The sequence below is a fragment of the Dryobates pubescens genome, chromosome 31 (genome assembly GCF_014839835.1).
Source record: "Dryobates pubescens isolate bDryPub1 chromosome 31, bDryPub1.pri, whole genome shotgun sequence".
NCBI lineage: Eukaryota > Metazoa > Chordata > Aves > Piciformes > Picidae > Dryobates > Dryobates pubescens.
The window spans coordinates 7,414,068-7,435,268 of record NC_071642.1 but is presented as its reverse complement, the minus strand read 5'-3'; the positions used below and the strand labels follow the sequence as shown (position 1 = coordinate 7,435,268).

Below are 21,201 nucleotides of genomic sequence, written 5' to 3'. Positions count from 1 at the left end.
GCCAGCAGGGACGTGAGGGCTGGGGTGACACAGCAGAGCAGGAGACAATGTGCATCACTGTCACCTTCAGAGATGGGAAGGGAGATCCTGAATTCACTCAGCTGCTGCTCAGAGTGCAGCACCAGGGCACTCACAAACCAATTAAGTCAAATGAGGGAAGAGAAGGAGGTTAAAAACAGATCTTGGCTCAGGCTTTGGGTTTGAGCAAGAACATTGGAGGAGGAAAAAAGGCAATTTTAGGAGTACTGGCAGAGCAAGGCCTGCATCCAGCACTGTGCTCACCTCAGCAGCTCCATGGACCTGCTCTGCACTCACAGCAGTGGCTGCAACAGCTGCAGGGCTGCATCCAAGCAGCAAGAGCAGCCCAGGACCCCACCTGCAGCACTGCCTCCAGTTCTGGGGCTCCCAGCACAAGAAGGACCTGGAGCTGCTGGAGAGGCTCCAGAGGAGGCCACCAAGATGATCAGAGGGCTGCAGAACCTCCCCTGTGGGGCCAGGCTGAGAGAGTTGGGGCTGTGCAGCCTGGAGAAGACTCCAGAGACACCTTAGAGCAGCCTAAAGGGGCTCCAGGAGACCTAGGAGTGCCAGGAAGAGGGGCAATGGCTTTGAGCTGAGAGAGGGGAGACTGAGAACGGATATGAGCAAGAAATTCTTTGCAGTGAGGGTGGGGAAACACTGGAGCATGTTGCCCAGGGAGGCTGTGGCTGCCTCCTCCCTGGAGGTGTTCAAGGCCAGGCTGGATGAGGCCTTGAACAGCCTGGGCTGGTGGGAGGTGTCCCTGCCCATGGCAGGGGGTTGGAACTGGATGAGCTTTAAGATCCCTTCCAAACCAAACCATTCCATGAGTCTGAAGGATCAGTAGCACAGCACCAGCCTGAGAGCCATAATCAGACAGACACTGCTCCTGTCAGCATCACACAACAGAAGGACTTTTGGAGCCTGAACCAGAGCCATCAGCAGGCTGAGGTCTCTGTACATTTAATAAAGACCTTGTCTGAGGTTCTAAAAGCAAATCCTGACCTGCCTCAGGGGCACCCAGGGCACTGGGGAGAGTAATCCCAGCTCCCCAGCCCTGCCCCAAAGCCAGCCAGGGGTCCTGAAGAGCAGATGGAGCTGTGCAAAGCTGCTGGCTCGGCAAAGCTTGATGCTGATTGGGGTCTACATCAGTGACTGGAAGCAGCAGGTTCAGCTAAAGCCTTCATCTGTGTGCCCTGAGGACTTTTTCAGTGCACACCAAGATCTGGGAGTGTGTGAAGGACAAAGCTCAGCTCTGTACATAGAATAGAGTGAAGTTTATTTGTATTAAATACAGCTGCTTGCATCACTGCTTATCACATCCTTGTTCTCCAGGACACTGAGTTCATTCCTGCTTCAGGAGAGGGACAGACCTTACTTCACATGAGGCAGAGGCACCAATCTGTCTTTCCTGGCTGAAGTCAGCTAGACAACAACAGCAACAACGGGATTTGTTCAGGACCAGCCACACAGAGAGCTCCTCTCTGCTGGGCTGGGGAGTTCTGCACAGGCAGGGACAAAAGGACAGCTGGAATTCAAGGGCCTCCACACTGGCCAAAGCCAAGAGATTTGGGATTTGGACACTCAAGTCCTGGTCCAGATTCCAATTTTTCTCCCTATTTCCACTTGGTTCCTTTACATCAAGAAGCCAAAATCCAACACCAGCCCTTTAGAAGCATCAGTAGATGTTGCCCAGAGTTAGTGGCATGGGAGGAGGCCTCCAGGGGCTGTTTGCTGAGGGAATGTCTTGGTCAGCCTGGCCTGAGGAGCTGTGCCAATGCACGAGGTGGAAATCTCATGCAAGTGCAGTTTTCCCCTTCCTCTTGCAGGCATCTGACTTGTGTTGGTCCAGAGAAGCAGAGGACAAGGAGCTCAGAAGCATTTGTGACATGGAGCAGAAGGAGAGCTGAGCTGTGGCATCGGTCTGCAAAGGTGAAGCCAACAATAACAACCACCTCACCGAGACCGAACCTCAGCTCCACAAACAGGTAGGGAAGAGGTCTCTGTGCTGCTTTGCTTCAGCTTATTGGGGGATAACTGCTTACAATTGTCTTGCCCAAGAAGAACTTCATACAAGCATTATGGAACCACAAGAGGAAAACCACAACCAACCCCCAACTCCTTCCCCGTCCACGCTGCCCTTTGCCCGGTGCCAGATTCAAGCCCCCAAGCGAAAAGCCTGCAACACCTCAAACCTGGTCCTGTGACTGAGAAACTTCACCTACAATGGTACAGGTCCCCTCTGGCCTAGGCAGGGTGACTAACAGCTCTTACCACCCAGCCAATTACACCACTAATGCCAGGGTTCAGTCATCAAAGTCGGGGATGTCGTCGTAGGAGTAGCCGCGGTAGCCCTTGGAGGCGTAGTAGGCAATGCGCAGGTGGTAGAAGCCTGGCAGGAACACCAGGATGCCAATGATGAGCACGGGGATGGCACGGTCTGAGCCCTGTGGAGGAGAGACAGGAGGCTGCAGTGAGAGACATGGCTCTGGGGAGCTCTCTCCTTGAAGCCCTGCCTCAGCTCTTCAGCATCGGTTGGAACAGGTTGCCCAGGGAGGTGGCCGAGGCTCTGTCCCTGGAGAGATTCAAGGTGAGGCTCAGCAGGCTCTGGGCAGCCTGATCTGGTGGAGATGTCTGGAAGAGCTTTGGAGGTCCCTTCCAACCCACTCTGTGATTCTATGGTGAGACACTGACACTAGGGGAAAGCATCTGGGAGTGCTGGTTGACAGCAGCTTTGGGCTCCAGTTCTGGGCTCCCCAGGTCAAGAGAGACAGAGACCTGCTGGAGAGAGTCCAACAGAGAGCCACGAGGGTGCTTAGGGGGCTTGAGCATCTCCCCTGTGGAGAGAGACTGAGAGCCCTGGGGCTGTTTGGTCTGCAGAAGAGAAGGCTGAGAGGGATCTGATCAATGTCTACCAATATCTAAGGGGTATCTACCAATATCAAGTGGAGGGGGGCAATCTCTTTCGGATGGTGCACAGGAATAATAGGACAAGGACCAATGGATACAAACTTGAACAGAGAAGGTTGCAGTTCAGCCTGAGGAGAAACTTCTTTGGTGTGAGGGTGACAGAGCCCTGGAGCAGGCTGCCCAGAGAGGTTGTGGAGTCCCCTTCTCTAGAGAGACTTTCACCTGGACGCATTCCTGTGCAGACTCCCCTGGGTGCTGCTGCTCTGGCAGGGGGGTTGGACTGGATGATGTCTGGAGGTCCCTTCCAACCTCTAATGTTCTGTGATGCTGTGATGAGCCTGCAGTGTGCTCAGGTGGCCATGAAGGCCAATAGCAGCCTGGCCTGGATCAAGAACACTGTGAGCAGCAGGAGCAGGGCAGTGATGGCACCCCTGGACTCAGCACTGGTGAGGCCACAGTTTGAGTGCTGGAGCCAGTTCTGGGCACCACAGGATAGGAAAGACATGGAGGGGCTGGAGGGTGTCCAAAGAAGAGCAAAGAGGCTAGGGAGAGGTTTGGAGGGTGTCAAACAAGGAACAGCTGAGGGTGCTGGGGCTGTCTAGAGAAGAGGAGGCTGAAGGAAGACCTCACTGCTCTCTACAGCTACATGGAAGAAGGCTGGAGTGAGGTGGGGTCAGTGACAGGACAAGAGGAAATGAGCTGAGCTGTGCCAGGGGAGGTTTAGGTTGGGCATGAGGAAAAATTTCTTTACTGAGCAAGTGGTGAGGAGTTGAAACAGGCTGCCCAGGGAGGTGGTGGAGTCCCCATCCCTGGAGGTGTTTGACAAGCTGCACTGTGGTGCTTCAGGGTATGGTTCAGTGGTCATGGGATGTGGGTTACAGATGGAGTCAATGTCTTAAAAGCTGCTTTCCAACCTTCAGCATTCTGTGACTCTGTGAATAGATTGCCCAGGGATGCCTCCTCCCAACCCATTCTGTGAATCCATGAATCCCTAAGAGCCAGCTGACAACACACAGGAATTCATCTGGGATCAGAAATGTCTCCAGGCTGAGCTTTAAGTCCTCTCCCCAGCACCTCCTCGTGGCTACAGGAAACCCTCAACAGAACTTCTCCTTTGGACAGGAGAGGCTGCTCCTTACACTCAGCACAGAATAACACTGGCAGCCCCAGGCTGGGCACTGCCTGCTTGGCTGGGGGAGCTCCTCTGCCTGTGCCCAGGCTGCTCCCACAGAGCCAACCTGCTGCTGCTTCCACCATGGTGAGTAGCAGCTGCCAACCAGAAACCAGCTCCATATGGCACAAGGGAAAAGGGGAAGTGTGCCATGGAGGAGCACCAAGTGAACCACAAACATCAGAGCTGCTGCCAGTGGAGCAGAAACAGAGATAAGTGCTGCTGTGTCCTAGGTAGCACTCTGGCATCTCCTGCAGGTGATACCTGCAGCAGAGAGGGCTCCAGGGGGACCTCAGAGCTGCTTGCCAGCAGCTGAAGGGATCCTCCAGGAAGTCTGCAGAGAGACTGTTCCTGAGGGGGTCAAGAGCCAGGCCAAGGGGGAATGGTTTGAAGCTGAGGCAGAGCAGGATCAGACTGGAGCTGAGGAAGAAGTTCTTCCATGTGAGGGTTGTGAGACTCTGGCACATGCTACCCAGGGAGGCTGTGGCTGTCTCTTGCCTGGGGGTGTTCAAGGCCAGGCTGGATGAGGCCTTGAGCAGCCAAACTGAGTTGAGAGATGTTCCTGCCCACGGCAGGGGTTGGAGGTTGGAGATGATCTCTGAGGTCACTTCCAACCTGAGCCACACTCTGATCACCACCAGAAGAGTGATGATCCCAGCATGAACTTTTTCCAGGACAGCAAGCTGACCTCTGCAGGGACACTGCATCAAATGAAACCATACCCCAGGGAGGACAGAGACACTCAGCCCTCCCTGGCAGGTCTCCAAGCCTGCCACGAACCTGCCCCAGACTCTCTAATTGCAGACATCAGAGAGCTCTGCTGGCAGAGGAAGAGCTGCCAGCAGCAGCAGTGAGCAGGAGGGGGTCACAATTTTCCCACAGGCCCTTGGCTCTCAGTTTGTCCCCTGAACCTGGCAGCTGTCAGCAGGCTTTGAGGAATGGGTGAGGAATGCAGAGCCCTTAGCAGAAGTGGAGTCAGAGCACTTACACCTTTGCTAATGTATCCTGCCAGGAGCAGGGCGCCGATGATGATGAGGAAGGTCCCGATCATGAAGAGCACAATAGCCAGGGCAATGGCCTTGTAGGGGATCTTTGGAGGGCTCTTCTTGAACTGCATGGGAAAAACAACCCCAAATGTTAGACAGCTAAACTCTGGGCACTTCTCTTCCCACCATGGCACAGGCACAATCCCACGGCTAGCAGAGAGGAAAAGGCACAAAGTCAGGCAGCCCTACAGGGCTCTGCAAGGGCTCTTCTGAAGGGGAGGCTCCAGGGAGAGCTCAGAGCAGCCTTCCACTACCTGAAGGGGCTCCAGGGAGAGCTGGAGAAGGACTTTTGACAAGGGCTGAGAGTGTCAGGACAAGGGGCAATGCTTTGAGCTGGGAGAGGGCAGACTGAGAGTGGAGATGAGGAAGAAGTTCTTTACACTGAGAGTGGGGAGAGACTGGAACAGGTTGCCAAGGGAGGCTGGGGCTGCCTCCTCCCTGGAGGTGTTCAAGGCCAGGCTGGGTGAGGCCTTGTGCAGCCTGGGCTGGTGGGAAGTGTCCCTGCCCATGGCAAGGGGTTGGAACTGGATGAGCTTTAAGGTCCCTCCCAACCTATTCTGTGAGGGATGCTGCCCATGGAGGCCTCACTGAGCCAAGGCTCACACCCAGCACCTCCAGGTCTGCTCTGAGTTTCACCTCCCTCCAAAGGCATGCACCTGACCACAGGAAAGGAGCAACCTGCTTCCAGTTCAGCTCTCTGGGGCTCTCTGGAGGAGAGAGGCTGAAGTGGTGGCTGGCAGCTAGGTCTGCACCTCTGAGCTGGGGCTGCCCTGCTGGAGAGGAACAACAAAGCAGGGAAGCTGTAGCAGCCTTTCCTGGCAGTGCCCAGTCAGAGCAGCAGCACAAAGGTTTCCCTGCCCACGACTTCTATTGTTAGGAACAAGTTCTGCACCATGAAGCTACTGGAACAGGCTGCCCAGGGAGGTGGTTGAGGCTCTGTCCCTGAAGAGATACAAGGTGAGGCTCAACAGGGCTCTGGGCAACCTGATGTAGTGGAGGATGTCCCTGCTGACTGCAGGGGGGCTGGACTGGGTGAGCTTTAGAGCAGCCCATTCTGTGCTTTACCTGCAGGTCAATGTAGCCATCATCAGTGCTGGAGAGCTTGGAGTACTTGACTTTGCTGCTGGGAATCCCAGCAGAGAGGTTGGTACGGGACGGCATCATGCCAGGGAAGCCTGGGCAGCAGCTCGGACCTGGCAGGCAGAGAGAGCAGCAAGAACCCCACAGCAAACTGGGTCAGAGGGACATGGAGCAAGCTGGAAAGAAACCAAAGCTTTCCCACCACCACCTGTACAGCTTTGTTTCTTCATCAGTGAGATCTTTTCACCCAAAGCTCTGTATTTTAGCCTCAGGCACTGCAGGGGTGAGGAGTTTGAGCCCAGAAACAACTGCAGTGTGGACATGGCTGCCAGAGAGTCTGCTGGGGATCACAGAGTCACAGACTGCAGCAGGTTGGAAGGGACCCTCCAAGGGCATCTTGTCCACCTCCCTGCACTCAGCAGGGACACCTCCAGCTGGCTCAGCTGCCCAGGGACACATCCAGACTGATCTTGAGTGTCTGCAGGGATGGAGCCTCAACCACCTCCCTGGGCAGCCTGTCCCAGTGTCTCACCACCCCTCCAGTATTTCACCAACCTGGGCTGGTGGGAGGTGTCCCTGCCCATGGCAGGGGTTGTGGAATGAGATAATCTTTGAGGTCCCTTCCAACCTAAACCATTTTATGAATCTAAGAAGGGTTTGGGTTGGAAGGGACACTAAAGATCATCCAGTTCCACCCCCCTGCCACGGGCAGGGACACCTCCCACTAGCCCAGGCTGCTCCAGGCCTCCTCTAACCTGGATTTCAACACTTCCAGGCTTGGAGCCTCCACAGCTCCTCTGGGAGATGCCTGAGCTGCAGCTATGTCTGAAGGTGGCCTCTGACAAACAACCCCAGAGCAGGAAAGGAACAAAGAGGCTGTTCAGCCCTCAGGGGGTTTTGCAAGAGATCCATCTGACAAAAATCCCTCCTGGGGCAGTAGGCTGGGAGGGAGCCCTCAGAGCCAGCCAGCTCCAGCTATGACTCAGCAGGGGCTGGAGGGATTAGGGATGAGGTAAGCCGAAGAGCAGCACATGGGGCACTGCTGTCTGGTTGTGAGGGAGGCAGCTCCAGGCCACAGCTTTATTTAGTTACAGCAGAACCTTGCCCTGCAGCTGCCCCCAAGACAGGAAGCCCAACCCAGAGGTTTGGCTGCCAGCAGTGACAGTCCTGGGCACAGGGGCAGAGCCAGCTCGGAGCTGCACCTTGGAGCTCAGCTCCTTAGGGAAGTGGAGTGGTTTAGTCTTCAGAGGAGGCTGCTAAGGGAAGATCTCATCACCTTCTCCAACAGGAGGTTGGAGCCAGGTGGGGGTTGGTCTCTTACAAGGGACAGGACAAGAGGGAATAGCCTCAAGTTGCCCCAGGGGAGGTTCAGATTGGACATGAGGAACAATTTCTTCCCTGAAGGGGTTCTCAGACACCGTCCCAAGCTGCCCAGGGAGGTGATGGAGCCACCTGGCAGCTAAGGTGACAGCTCCTCAACACTCAGTCTCCAGCAGAACTGAACTCCTTTGCTGTCTCCTGCCAGTTGCTGGCATACTCTCCTGCCATCAGAGTTGTTCCTCCCACAGGAAATTTAACTTCTTTAATAAAAGCTCCAAAGTCCCTCTGATTTTATGCCCTGAACATTCTGTTTCTGTAGCAAAAAACAAGTACAGACAAAACACTTCTGTGGCTTGAAATGCCACCTAGCTACAGGGGGTCACACCTCCCCCTGCCTCTGCTCTGCTCAGACCTCACCTCCAATCCTGCCTCCAGCTCTGGGGTCCCTAGGAGGACACAGAGCTGCTGGAGTGAGGCCAGAGGAGGCCACAAAGATGCTCCAAGGGCTGGAGCAGCTCTGCTGTGAGCACAGGCTGAGGGAGCTGGGGCTGTGCAGCCTGCAGAGGAGAAGGCTCCAGGGGGACCTCAGAGCTGCCTGCCAGGAGCTGAAGGGATCCTGCAGGAAGGCTGCAGAGAGACTTTTGCTGAGGGGGTCTAGAGCCAGGCCAAGGGGGAATGGTTTGAAGCTGAGGCAGAGCAGGGTCAGAGTGGAGATGAGGAAGAAGCTCTTTAATGTGAGGGTGGTGAGAGCCTGGCCCAGGCTGCCCAGGGAGGCTGTGGCTGCCTCCTGCCTGGGGGTGTTCAAGGTCAGGTTGGATGAGTCCTTGAGCAGCTGAGTCTGGTTGAGAGGTGTCCCTGGGAACGGCAGGGAGGTTGGAGTTGATGTCTGAGGTCCCTTCCAGCCTGAGCCATTCTATGATCCTCACCCTTCTTGGCTCAAAATCCACCAAGAGCCCTCTCCAAGCCTCCAGCACACCCGGGGGTGGATGTGCAGGAGGGGAAGACGCCAAAAAGCAGATCTGGGAGCTGCCTGGTTTATGACTGCCTCATTCCCCTCTCACCTACCCCAGGCTCACACCGACTGTCCCAGGCCGTCCCTGCTGCCTCCCTGGGAATCCCTTCCAGTCCCCACTCCAACCGCTCTGCCCTTCCCGTGAGCAACCAGGGAGCAGCTGGGAAGGACAAAGCTAAACCAAACCACTCGGGGCTCGGCTTCAAGGCTCGGCGCCCACCAGGCTTCACTCCCTCTGCTCTGCAGCAGCTCAGGAGCTCCGTGCTGAGCTCCAAGAGGCAAACACGAGCTGAATCTCTCTGATAGTTTCCAAAGGGAGGCACTCAGGGGAGGCTCTGAGCGCAGCCAGGACCTGCCCTGCCCTGCCCGGGGCAGGGGCACCGCGGGAGCGCTCAGCAAACGCCAGCGTGGCTCTCACCCCCGAAACCACAGCGGTATCCTTGTCTACCCCCCCAGCCAGAACCAGGGGAGGAAGGCAGCCGTCCCTTCCCCCGCGCTGGGGAGCTCAACCCTCCGGCACCAGCCGCCCCGCTCCCGCCCCAGCGCTTCCTCTGCCGACGCGCCTGGGAAAGCTCCCCCCGCGGCCTGCTGGCTGCAGACCCCCCTGACACGGCTTCCAGCCAGCCACAGCCCCCCCCGCAGGGTTACCTCCCGCTAGGTGCTGCCGGACAGAGCCATCCCTCGGCCGCCGCTTCCCTTCCGCGCTGCGGCCGCAGGAAGTTGATGGCTCCCAGCGCTTCCCTTCCAGGTTACGGCAGCGGCGCTGGCGCGGCGCCGGCTCGGCCCTGCTCGGCTCGGCTCGGCCCTGCTCGGCTCGGCGGGGCTCGGCTCGGCTCGGCCCTGCTCGGCTCGGCCCTGCTCGGCTCGGCGGGGCTCGGCTCGGCCCTGCTCGGCTCGGCGGGGCTCGGCTCGGCCCTGCTCGCCCTGCTCGGCTCGGCCCTGCTCGGCTCGGCGGGGCTCGGCTCGGCTCGGCCCTGCTCGCCCTGCTCGGCTCGGCCCTGCTCGGCTCGGCCCTGCTCGGCTCGGCTCGGCGGGGCTCGGCTCGGCTCGGCTCGGCTCGGCCCTGCTCGGCTCGGCGGGGCTCGGCTCGGCCCGGCTCGGCTCGGCTCGGCTCGGCTCGGCCCTGCTCGGCTCGGCTCGCCCTGCTCGGCTCGGCTGGGCCCTGCTCGCCCTGCTCGGCTCGGCTCGGCCCGGCTCGGCTCGGCTCGGCCCTGCTCGCCCCGGCTCGCCCTGCTCGGCTCGGCTCGCCCTGCTCGGCTCGGCTGGGCCCTGCTCGCCCTGCTCGGCTCGGCTCGGCCCGGCTCGGCTCGGCTCGGCCCTGCTCGCCCCGGCTCGCCCTGCTCGGCTCGGCTCGGCCCGGCTCGCCCTGCTCGGCTCGGCTCGGCTCGGCCCTGCTCGCCCCGGCTCGCCCTGCTCGGCCCTGCTCGCCCTGCTCGGCTCGGCTCGGCCCGGCTCGCCCTGCTCGGCTCGGCTCGGCTCGCCCTGCTCGGCTCGGCTCGGCTCGGCCCTGCTCGGCCCTGCTCGGCTCGGCTCGGCCCTGCTCGGCTCGGCTTGGCCCTTGCGGGGCTCCTGCCAGCCCCCAGCCTCACAGCTGGAGTTGGTGGCCTTGGGCAGGCTGGCACAGACCATGTCCCGCTCAGCCAGACCCACCGGAGGTGGTCTAGCCCTTGATGGAGCAGCACATCGCTGCCCTGCGGACCTCACCTTCCAGTTCTGGGCTCTCCGGTTTAAGAAGGACATTGACAGACTTGAAGGTGTCCAGAGAAGGGCAACAAAGCTGGGGAGGGGTCTGGAGCACAGCCCTGTGAGGAGAGGCTGAGGGAGCTGGGGTTGCTTAGCCTGGAGGGAGGCTCAGGGGAGACCTCATTGCTCTCTACAAGTACCTGAAGGGAGGCTGTAGCCAGGTGGGGGTTGATCTCTTCTCCCAGGCAGCCAGCACCAGAACAAGAGGACACAGTCTCAAGCTGTGCCAGGGGAGGTTTAGGCTGGAGGAGAGAGTTCTTCCCAGAGAGAGTTGCTGGCCACTGGGATGTGCTGCCCAGGGAGGTGGTGGAGTCCCCAGCCCTGGAGGTGTTCAAAAAAGGATTAGATGTGGCACTTGGAGCCATGGTTTAGTTGTCAGGAGGTGTTAGGTTGGACCTGATGATCTCTGAGGTATTTTCCAGCCTGATTGGTTCTGTGAGGTTGGGGAAGATGAGGACAGGAACTGCCAGCCACGGCACAGCCCTCCCTGGGGACCCAAGGATGTGACAAGGACAGCCAGGACCTTACTCCTAGCACGGTGTTAACCCTTGAGGTGAAACAGCTGGGCAGCTGCAGCCCTATCTGCTCCCAACAAGGGACTTTCCATGGCTGCTTGTCCTGCACCTTAATAACGGCACTCTGGGTCTAGAGCCTGGACAGCCCCCAAACTCCTTGAGCTGCAAAGAAGTCTCCCTTCTTCCTGCCCCCTTGCTCCTTTCTTTCCTCCTTGGGAGGGAAATTAAAATAGATGTACTCCAAAAGCTGCTTCTCTCCCAGAAGGAGACAGAGAGCATTTGCTGAGCCTCCCCAGCTGCTCCTTCTGCCTTTTTCAAGGTTTTTCTTGTTTGGGGGCTTTGCTTGGTTGGAGTTTGGGGTTTTCCCTCTTTGTGTGTGGGCTTTTGTTTGGTTATTTGGTTGGTTGGGGGGGGGGGTTGGCTTTGTTTTGGTTTTGTTTCTCTGCAACCCCTCCAGGAATGGGGACTCCACTACTGCCTTGGGCAGCCTGGACCAGGCCTTGAGAACCCTTTTGGGGAAGAAATTGTTCCTCACATCCAACCTAAACCTCCTCTGGGACACCTTGAGGCTGTTTCCTCTTATCACAGGAACACAGAATGGCCTAGGTTGGAAGGGACCTCAGAGCTCATCTACTCCCACACTGGTTCCTTGGGAGAGGACACCAACCCCCACCTGACTCCAGCCTCCTTTCAGGGAGTTGCAGAGCCAGGTGGTCTCCTCTTAGCCTTCTTTTCTCCAGGCCAAACACCCCCAGGGTCCTTCAGCTGCTCCCCAGCCCTGTTCTCCAGACCCTTCACCACATCTGTTAACCTTCTTTGGAGACAAGCCCAATACAGGAGCTGAAGACCATGCAGGGATCCTCCTGCACAGCAGCTGTCCAGATGATCTCTAATGAAGCAGCACTGCTAGCATCGAAGGAACCGGGGCAGGGGCGCAAAGGAAGCCTCTGCACAGCTCTGAGCAGAGACCAGTGTCTGTCCCATGGCAGCCAGCTCATTGTGACACTGCAGAACTGGTTTCCTAACCAGCACTGCCACCTTCTGAACCTCTTCTGCTGCACCACTTGGGCTCCCCAGGCGTTTCAGGGCAGTTGGTGCATCCCTGGGCAGCTCACAGCCTGCTAAAACAGATCAGCAAAGGCCACAGCTCTTGAGAGCCTGCAAGTTCTGCTTACCTGAGAGCCCTGAGCAACCAAACTGAACTGGTTGGGGTTTGTTCAGACTCCTGGAATGACAGACCAGGAAATCAGAGACCCATAGGATGGGTTGGAAGGGACCTCAAAGCTCATCCAGTTCTAACCCCCTGCCATGGGCAGGGACACCTCCCACCAGCCCAGGTTGCTCAAGGCCTCATCCAGCCTGGCCTTGAACACCTCCAAGCAGGAGGCTTCCACAGCTTCCCTGTTCCAGTCTCTCCCCACCCTCACTGCAAAGAATTTCCTCATCTCCAGCCTCAGTCTCCCCTCTGCCAGCTCAAAGCCATTGTCCCTCATCCTGGCACTCCCAGCCCTTGTCAAAAGTCTGTCCCCAGCTCCCCTGAAGCCCCTTGGCAGGCTGCTTGGAGGTCTCCCTGGAGCCTTCTCCAGGCTGAACAGCCCCACCTCTCCCAGCCTGTCCCCACAGGGAAGCTTCTCCAGCCCTCTGATGATCTTCTTGGCCTCCTCTGGACCAGCTCCAGGCCCCTCCTGTGTTGGGGGCCCCAGAGCAGGACACATCCAGCCACACTGCACCAGAATAAAACCCAAACTGCATTGTTTTTTTATTTCCACTTTCCAAGTCTCAGTCAGAATTCTCAGCCTCAGGAACAGAGAGATGGAGTCAGGTGATACAGACTGGCAGCAGAACTGAACAGCAGCCCCTAGACAGCTACAGGTGAACCTCACCTCGAGGTTAATGTTGCATTCCCTTCTCTAAGGCAGGTTGAAAGGAGTTAAGATATTCCACCTCCAGACAGCATCTAAGAGAGGATAACTACCAAAAAAACCCCAACCCAAACAAAACAACCCCAAGCCACAAGAGAATTTCCTGTTTCCAGTGGCAGCAGTACAGGGAAAGAGTGAGGGGCAAAGTATTTACAAAGCTATCTACAGAGCAGGCCTAGCAGTGCTGGGAGGATGCTGCTGCAAGGCACTGGACTTGCTGCCACCATCACTTCCTTCTCCAACAGGAGCTGACCAGACCTCCCCCTCAGTCCTCCTCCAGTTCATTAAGAGCCTTCTTGTTGGTCTTCAATCTTTGGAGCCAGGTAGTACTTCAAGTGTCCCATGTCAGCAATCTTGTACTCCACCACTGGAAAGAGAGGAAACAGAGCATTGGGAGGGGTCTGCAGAGGAGGTGCTCAGCCAAGAGTGTTTGTAAGGCAGCTCCAAGGTGCCAGGTTCTTCCAGAGCTGCTTCTACTCACCCAGAGGGACATCTGCAGACATGCTGAGTGTTACTGTGGGTGACAGGGGGGTGGCTTTGGTGAAGAAGTTCAGGTACCTCAGAGCAAAGGTCAGCTGGACTGGCTCATTCATCTCTATTGTGACCTGAAAACCAGCAGCCAGGTCAAAGAGCAGCCAAGGCTGAAAGCTCCTTCCAACAGCTGAGTCATCCCCAGCACAGGCAGCCAGGGACACTCCTCACTGTTCTGCTGAGCACTGCCTGCAGGCCCCAGGGGCAAGGGCCTAAAGCTGGCAGTGATTTGTTGATCCTGGTCCACACACCAGAGAAACCCACAGTTCAATCCTACAACTGTTTTGGCTGGAAAGGCCCTTTCAGATGCAGTCCAACCATTCCCTAACTCTTCCAAGCCTGGGGGTAACCCATGGCCCTCAGCACCACATCTCTGGCTTTGAAACACCTCCAGGAGTGGGCATTCAACCACCTCTCCAGGCAGCCTCTTCTCCAGGCTCAACACCCCCAGCTGCTCCTCCCCAGCACTGTTCCCCAGGCCCTTCCCCATCTTTTCTGACCTTCTCTAGACCTGCCTCAGCCCTCAATGTCCTCCTTGGACTGAGGAGCCCAAAACTCAGCCCAGGATTTGAGGTGTGGCCTCACCAGTGCCCAGGACAGGAAGACAGTCCCTGCCCTGGTCCTGCTGGCCACACCATTGCTGATACAAGCCAGGATGCTGGAGGCCTTCTTGGCCACCTGGGCACACTGCTGGTGTCAACCAACCTCCAGGTTCTTTTCCCCCAGGCAGTTTCCAGCCACTCTGCCCCCAGGCTGAAGCCTTCCTGGGGTGGTTGTGAGCCAAGGGCAGAACCCAGGACTTGGCCTTTTTGAACCTCATCCCACTGGCCTTGGCCCCTCCATGCAGCCTGCCCAGGTCCCTCTGCAGAGTCTCTGACCCTCCAGCAGTCCAACACTGCCACCCAATTCAGTGCCATCTGCCAGCTGACTGAGGCTGCCTCCCTCCCCTCGTCCACATCTCCCAGTTCTAGCCTCCAGCAGGTCGGAGAAACAAACCCCTGCAAACACCCCAGAGCCTGTGGGCATTTCACTTACAGCTTCCTCCTCTTTGTCCACATTGCTGGTCTGTGAGAGCTTGATGTTGCCATTGCCCAGCTCCCCATTGGCCGAGAACTTGACCCCATCCTTGGCACAGGAGATGACGACGGCGTCCCCGATGTGGCTGAGGTCGCGGCAGATGCGAGCGAACTCCGCCGAGGGCATCTTCACCACACAGCTGTACTCCTGCTCCTGCCAGGGAGGGGACACCACTGAGCCTCTGCCAACAGGCCTCCTGCACTCACTACACCTCTCTTGCTCTGGCCCTTACAACCACAGAATGGTCCAAAGCTCCTCCAGTCCAACCCCCTGCACTCAGCAGGGACATCCGCCACTAGATCAGGTTGCTCAGGGCCCTGTGGAGCCTCACCTTGAATGTCTCCAGGGATGGGGCCTCAACCAGTTCCAGTACAGATCTGGGCAACCTGTTCCAGTACTCCAGTGGTGCAGAACATGGTCCTAACATCCAACCTAAATCTGCTCTGCTCTAGCTTGAAGCCATTGCCTCTCACCCTATCCCTGCAGGCCTTTGCAAACAGTCTCTCTCCATCCTTCTTGTAGCCTCCCCCAGGTACTGGAAGGTTTCCCTGGAGCCTTCTCTTCTCCAGGCTGAAGACCCCCCAGCTCCTTCAGCCTGTTCTGTAGCAGAGGTGTCCCAACCCCCTGGTCATTTCTGTGGCACTCATCTGGACCCACTCCAGCAGGGCCCTGCCCTTCCTGTATTGAGGGCTCCAGAGCTGATCACAGCACTGCAGGGAAGGTCTCACCAAGGAAAGCTCTGCTACATGTGCAAACTGTAAGTCTGTTGTGAACAAGAGGAAACAGCCACTTAGAGAGAGCATCATCAGTCCTCTGAGCCACTACTTACTGGAATTCCAAGCTGCTCCACATCAAGATCCATCAGCTTCATTTCATAATCAGAAACCTTTTCCTGATCTGAAGAAATAAACCAAGGGTTTCAAAGATGTCATTACTCTGAATTGAAGGGTTTCTTCTCCCCCAGTTAACACAAGCCTTTGGAGCTCCCTTCTAACCCAAACCACTCTATGATCCTATGACAGTAAAATCCATGTTGAGAGTCATAAGCCTCTGTAGGCTTTTGTAGGCTGTAAGAGCACATCAACCCCCCTCAAGAGCATCCAGCCGTGGTCTAAAGAAAGTATTGGTGGAGTTGGCTAAGGTGATACAGAATCCCAGACTGGTTTGGGTTCAAGAGACCTTCAAAGCTCATCCAGTCCACCCCCCCTGCAGTCAGCAGGGACATCCCCAAGCAGAGCAGGTTACTCACAGCCCCAGCCAACCTGACCTGCAATGGTGCCAGGGATGAGGCAGCTCTCACCTCTCTGGGCAGCCTGGGCCAGGCTCTCCCCACCCTTAGTGTGGAACATTTCTCCCTGCTCTCCAGTCTGAACCTCCCTCTTTCCAGTTTCAAACCATCATCCCTTGTCCTGTCACAACAGGCCCTGCTCAAAAGTCCATCCCTAGCTTTCTGATGATCCCCTTTAAGTAGTGAAAGGCCACCAGAAGGTCTCCCCAGAGCCTTCTCTGGGCTGAACAACCCCAAGTCCCTCAGCCTGGCCTCACAGCAGAGGGGTTACAGCCCTTGGATCATTTTTGTGGCCTGCTGTGGACTCACTCCAACAGGTCCATGTCCTCTTGTGCTCCAGACTGTTTCAGGAGTTCAGGCACCCCCTCCCTTTCCTGAAGCCTTTGGAGTCATTTCCTTCTCCCACAGCAACGGGAGAAGTGGTTTGTGAGATCTACCTAAAACCATCAGGGCTGGAAACTGGTTCCCAAAGCTGACACTCACTTGGTGCTTCAAACACTAGAGCCAACGTATCTGCATTGTCTTCGGCTCGCAGAGTGATGATGTCCTCGTTTCCAGCACACTTCAGGATTTTGGACATGCTGGCGGGAAAAGGGCAGGTTAGCCTCAGGGCGACAAGCGCCGGAGCAGGCGCCCATGCCTGCGACAGCGTGCCAAGAGGGCTGGCGGGCGGCAGCAGCGTCCTCAGCCGCAGCTCCCGGACTCGTTTCGCCGTCACATCGCCGCCCCGAGGCGGCAGGACGAGGGCTGGGGCCAGGCCCCGCCATGGCGCGCGGCGCTCGGCGCCCCCCGCGCTCCCTTTCCCGCCACGGCCAGTCGCGCGCGCGGCGCCGGCAGTGACGTCACGCCGCCGCCGTACCCCGCGCGCGCCGCGAAAAACGGCGCGAGAGCGCTAAGGAAAATGGGGGGAGGGCCCAGAAAGGCTGCGAACGGCCCCCGATGCTTCCCGAGCACGGGGAGGGCAAAGGCGGACGCTCGCCCCACATCTTCCCCTCACGAAAACCGCATCCCCAGGGCCCGGAGGGGCCCGCTCGCCTCAGCACTTCAGGCCCGGGCCCGCTAATCCAGCCCCGTCCCAGCGCTCGGAGGGGTCGCGCCGCTGCCGGCCTCACCTGGAGAGGTTGACGCCCATGGCGATGTTGCGGTCGCAGCGGTATGTGTCGAAGCCCTCGGAGCGCAGAGTGAGCTGCACAAGAGAGACGTGCGAGGAGTCCATGCTCTGCAGGCTGATGCCACCCGAGCCCAGGTCCCAGCAGGCCTCGGTGATGAGGTCCTTAAGGGCCTCCAACACCCGCTTGAGCACCGAGCCCTGCACCAGCCGCGCCTCGAACATCCTGGCAGCAGCAGCGACCCACACACAGCAACGCGAGGAAGAGAACCAGCCACCAACAGCCGGGGCCCGCCAAACCACCCTACTTATAGCCTCCTCTGCCCCGCCCACCGCCGCGCCACAGCCAATCGCCAGCGGCCCTCCTCTCTCTCCGCGAAACATATCCATGACAGACGCACCCCATGCTCCTGCCAATCACAGCGGAGCTCTTGCGCTTAGTCCCGCCTCTTCGCTCGGCGGGAGCAAATCACCATGCAGGTTACACCCCCGCTGTGGCGCGGTTCCGTGTCACGGCGATGGCCGGCGGGGCCCAGACCGGATGAGGGGCAGTGGGTACTGCGATGGGCCCGGGCATGGCAGGTCTCTGCTATCCTACCCCCATCGGCACCGCACGGCCCCTTCGTAGGTTCAGCTCGGCGCGTCTGTCACAGGATTCCAGCATGACGGGGGTTGGAAATGCCCTCCGGGGATCATCCAGTCCAACCCCCCTGCTCCAGCAGGGCACCCACAGCAGCTTGCTCAGGATCACAATGGCCAGAAGGGGCTGGAAGCTCTCCACACAAGGAGACTCCACAACCTCTCTGGGCAGCCTGCTCCAGGCCTCCAGCATCCTCACAACAAACAACTTTCTTCTCATGGTCAAATAAAACCTCCTGGGTGCCAGTTTGTGTCCCTTGCCCCTTGTCCTGTCCCTGGGCATCACTCAGCAGAGTCTGGCCCCAGCCTCTTGCTCCCCACAGCTCCTTTAGCTCTTGCTGAGCATTGCTCAGCTCCCCTCTGGGGCTGCTCTTCTGCAGGCTCTCAGCCCCAGGGCTCTCAGCCTTTGCTCTTCACAGAGCATCTTCCCAGCCTGCCCTGGACTCTCTCCAGCAGTTCCCTGTCCCTCTTGAACTGAGGAGCCCAGAACTGGACCCAGGACTTCCGCTGAGGCCTCACTAGGGCAGAGTTGAGGGGGAGGAAAACCTCCCTTGACCTGCTGACCACTCTGGTTCATGCCCCCCCAGGGACACCACCAGGACCTCTTGGCCACCAGGGCACATTGCTGGCTCCTGGGTAACTTGTCCCCCAACACTCCCAGCTCCTCGGTGCTGCTTCCCAGCAAGTAACCCCTCCTTTGTCCTGCTGCAGGAGGTTGTTCCTCTCCAGGGCCAGGACCCTGCCCTTGCCTTGGTTGTACTTCACGAGGTTCCTCTCTCCCAGCTCTTCATCCTGGCCAGGGTCTCACTTAATGGCATCACAGCCTGAGGGGGGTGTGTGTGCCAGCCACTCCTCCCAGTTTGGTCCCATCAGCATAGTGCCTGAGGGTTCCCTGCAACCCTTCACTCAGGTCATTAACGAAGGTTTTGAACAACAGGGAACTCAGTCTTAACCTCTGTGGAACAGCACGAGTTACAAGCCCCCAGACAGACTTTATTTGCCTGATCACAAGCGCCTGAGCTGTGCCCTCTGGCCAGTTCTCCATCCCGCTCACTCATCCCACGCCCCCTTGCTGAGCGAGTTCCCTGTGAGCACGTCACGGGTGACAACATCTCAGCTCATGACGTCTCTGACACCAGCTCCCGAGAGGAACTCCAGGCCTGAGCGAAAACCACCGACAACCTCCTCTCTGCAACCAACTCGTCACGGTTCTCCCAGCGCCCCCAGACCTTCCCCCGCGCTCGGGCCTTTGCGCCCCCCGCACCCAGCTGCGCACCGGCGCCCACCCCTCATGGCGCGGCCGGGCGCACATCCGGGTACACCTGGGCGGGACCAGCGGCGCGCTAACCCCGCCCCCGCGCCCGTTCCGCGCCGCCGATTGGACAGCGGCCTCCCTTTGCCCTCTGCCGCCCCCTAGTGGCGGCGTTGGGGTGTAGCGCAGAAGCGGCGGCGCGGCCGGAACGGCGGCGGGCACGGGGCCGGCATGAGCGAGCTGCGGCAGCGGCTCGGCCGGGAGCCCGGCGGGGCGCGGGAGCCCGAGGAGAAGGTGAGGAGCGGGCCGGGGGGCGGAGAGGGCCGGCCGCCGAGCGGGGCGGCGGGGATCGGCGGCGGCGTGCCGGGCCTGCGGCGGGGGCTGGCTGCGCGGCCTGCTGACCGCGGGGGGACCGCCGCCTCATCCTCCCCCCGGGGCTGCGACCCCCGGGCTGCCCCGTACCGTGCGCGTCTGCCCGTGCTCTCGCAGCGCCTGCGGGGGTTGTCGCTTGGTTTCTATCCACAGCCTCCCGACAGCCCCCAACCGGCCGTGAAGGAGCAGGTCGCGGCGCCGGGGGCAGTTCCTGTCGGTGGCTGCACGGCCGGTCCCGGATGCCGGCTTGCGGGAGCGCGGAGATGCGGGAGCAAAGCGCTTCTGGGGGGTACCCCAGGTGGGGTTGCAGAACCTGTAGAGAAGAGTTTGGGGTCGCTGAAGCCATCCTTTAGTTGCTGCCCCTCCCTGCGGCGGGGCCCGGGGCGGTCACTGGGAGTTAAATGAGGTTGAACGGTTCCGTTAAAGAGCCGTGAGGATAACACTTGCCTCTGCTCTCCTGTGACATCTCCTTATGTCCAAACCGTGTCCCGACTGCATGCTCCGAGCTGGGCAGTTGTGTTGTCACTCTTGTCATCTTCATTCCTGCACTTCCCAAAGAGGGAAGGACCGAAGGGAAGGAGCACACCAAGGAAAACTTTATGCATAATATTTGCAGGGCTGCAGATGGGGGGAAAAAACCTGGAGGGAGAAGTGGTGCCTCCCCGAGTTGGTGTTTAATGCTCATATCTGGGGACTGACCCCCAAGTCACTGCCCTTGGTAGCATCGTTGTGGGCATCTCTCAAGTAACAAGTGATAGAAGGAGAGGAAGTGGCCTGAAATTGTGCCGGGGGAGGTTTGGGTTGGAGATGAGGAAAAGTTTCTTTGCTGCAGGAGTGGTCAGGGATTGGAAGAGGCTGCCCAGGGAGATGGTGGAGTCCCCATCCCTGGAGGTGTTCCAGAAGCCTGTGGCCATGGTGATGGTCTGAGAGTGGGACTTAATCTTAGAGGTGTTTTCCAGCCTTAATGATTCTGAGGCTTCAATTGCATGACCACTGTGACGTTTCCTCTGTTAGTGCATGAGGAAGGGTTTGGAGAAGGGTGAAGTCATCAGGCAGAGTGTCCTTTGCCATTTAAATGGCACAACCCCTGCTGCTTTGGATGGCAGTGTAACACCTGCTCAGAGCTGTGCAGCCAGGTTGGAGGAAGCCTTATTGTGCTGCTGTGATTAGAGAGGGATCTGGGACAGAAAGTGCTGACAGTGCTGGGAATGACAGAGTCTTTCAGGCTGGAAAACACCTCTGAGATCATCCACTCTGATCATTACCATGAGAATACAAATCCCAGCCTGGGCTGCATCAAAAGCAGTGCAGGCAGCAGGACAAGGGAGGGGATCCTACCCTCTGCTCTGCTCTGGGGAGACCTCACCTGCAGTGTGGTGTCCAGCTATGGGGCCCCCAGCAAAAAAAGAACCTGGAACTGCTGGAAAGGGTCCAGAGGAGGCCACAAAGATGATCAGGTGCTGGAGAGCCTCTGCTGTGAAACAGGCTGGGAGAGTTGTGGCTGTTGAGCCTGGAGAAGAGAAGGCTCCAGGGAGACCTTAGAGCGGCCTTCCAGTACCTGAAGGAGCTCCAGGAGAGCTGGGGAGGGACTTTGATCAAAGGCCTAAAGGAGAATGCAGAAGAGCTGGGGAGGGATATTAGGGCTGTGTCAAGTTATGGGGCCCCCAACACAAGAAGAGCAATTGACCTGCTGGAGAGGATCCAGGAGGCCACCAAGGACTGGAGCACCTTCCCTACAGGGACAGGCTGGGCGAGTTGTGGCTGTTGAGCCTGGAGAAGAGAAGGCTCCAGGGAGACCTTAGAGCTGCATTTCAATATCTGCAGAGAACCTACAGACAGGCTGGGGAGAGACTGTTCAGAAGGGCCTGTGGGGGTGGGATGAGAGGCAATGGTTTGAAACTGCAGCAGGGCAGAGTTAGGTTGCACATCAGGAGGAAGTTCTGCACAGGGAGGCTGGGGAGACACTGGGACAGGCTGCCCAGGGAGGGGGTGGAGGCTCCATCCCTGCAGGCATTCAAGCTCAGCCTTGCTGTGTCCCTAGGCAGCCTGCTCCAGTTGGAGGTGTCCCTGCTGAGTGCAGGGGGGTTGGACAAGGTGCCCTTGGAGGGTCCTTTCCAGCCCAGTTGAATTCCCCACAGCTGCCAAGGCTTGCCTTGATGCAGGTGTGAAGTTTGTGCCCATGGAGCTGTTTCCCATCCCG

At 58.4% G+C, this 21,201-nt stretch overlaps 3 protein-coding genes across 3 annotated transcripts in view; 1 reads left to right on the top strand and 2 right to left on the bottom strand.

Annotated features, from left to right (window-relative positions):
• Window positions 1-1,468: 1,468 nt before the first annotated feature.
• Window positions 1,469-9,290, bottom strand: TMEM230 (transmembrane protein 230). Its single transcript, XM_054175357.1, has 4 exons — window positions 9,203-9,290; window positions 6,208-6,335; window positions 5,085-5,207; window positions 1,469-2,462 (listed from the first exon to the last, which is right to left on the bottom strand). Exons 2-4 carry the CDS (start codon window positions 6,304-6,306, stop codon window positions 2,322-2,324), a joined length of 363 nt encoding a protein of 120 aa, XP_054031332.1. The 5' UTR covers window positions 6,307-6,335; window positions 9,203-9,290; the 3' UTR covers window positions 1,469-2,321.
• Window positions 9,291-12,545: 3,255 nt separating this feature from the next.
• PCNA (proliferating cell nuclear antigen) lies at window positions 12,546-17,016 on the bottom strand. Its single transcript, XM_009897804.2, has 6 exons — window positions 16,743-17,016; window positions 16,114-16,211; window positions 15,172-15,239; window positions 14,301-14,495; window positions 13,216-13,339; window positions 12,546-13,101 (listed from the first exon to the last, which is right to left on the bottom strand). The coding sequence occupies exons 1-6, from the start codon at window positions 16,961-16,963 to the stop codon at window positions 13,019-13,021; spliced, it is 789 nt and encodes a 262-aa protein (XP_009896106.1). The 5' UTR covers window positions 16,964-17,016; the 3' UTR covers window positions 12,546-13,018.
• A 1,786-nt stretch (window positions 17,017-18,802) lies between these two features.
• Window positions 18,803-21,201, top strand: part of CDS2 (CDP-diacylglycerol synthase 2) — a 28,329-nt gene continuing 25,930 nt past the window's right edge. The window contains exon 1 of the mRNA XM_054174984.1: window positions 18,803-18,923. Coding sequence (XP_054030959.1) covers window positions 18,861-18,923 — 63 coding nt within the window. The 5' untranslated portion in view covers window positions 18,803-18,860. The remainder of the gene's footprint in view (window positions 18,924-21,201) is intronic.

Coding starts and splice junctions, on each gene's coding strand:
- TMEM230 (XM_054175357.1), bottom strand. CDS start 6,306: ATGATGCCGTCCCGTACCAACCTCTCTGCTGGGATTCCCAGCAGCAAA. Junction 5,208..6,207: donor ATGGCTACATTGACCTGCAG/GTAAAGCACAGA, acceptor TTTCCCATGCAG/TTCAAGAAGAGCCCTCCAAA. Junction 2,463..5,084: donor CAGGATACATTAGCAAAGGT/GTAAGTGCTCTG, acceptor TCTCCTCCACAG/GGCTCAGACCGTGCCATCCC.
- PCNA (XM_009897804.2), bottom strand. CDS start 16,963: ATGTTCGAGGCGCGGCTGGTGCAGGGCTCGGTGCTCAAGCGGGTGTTG. Junction 16,212..16,742: donor ATGGGCGTCAACCTCTCCAG/GTGAGGCCGGCA, acceptor TTTTCCCGCCAG/CATGTCCAAAATCCTGAAGT. Junction 14,496..15,171: donor TGGAGCAGCTTGGAATTCCA/GTAAGTAGTGGC, acceptor CCTCCCTGGCAG/GAGCAGGAGTACAGCTGTGT.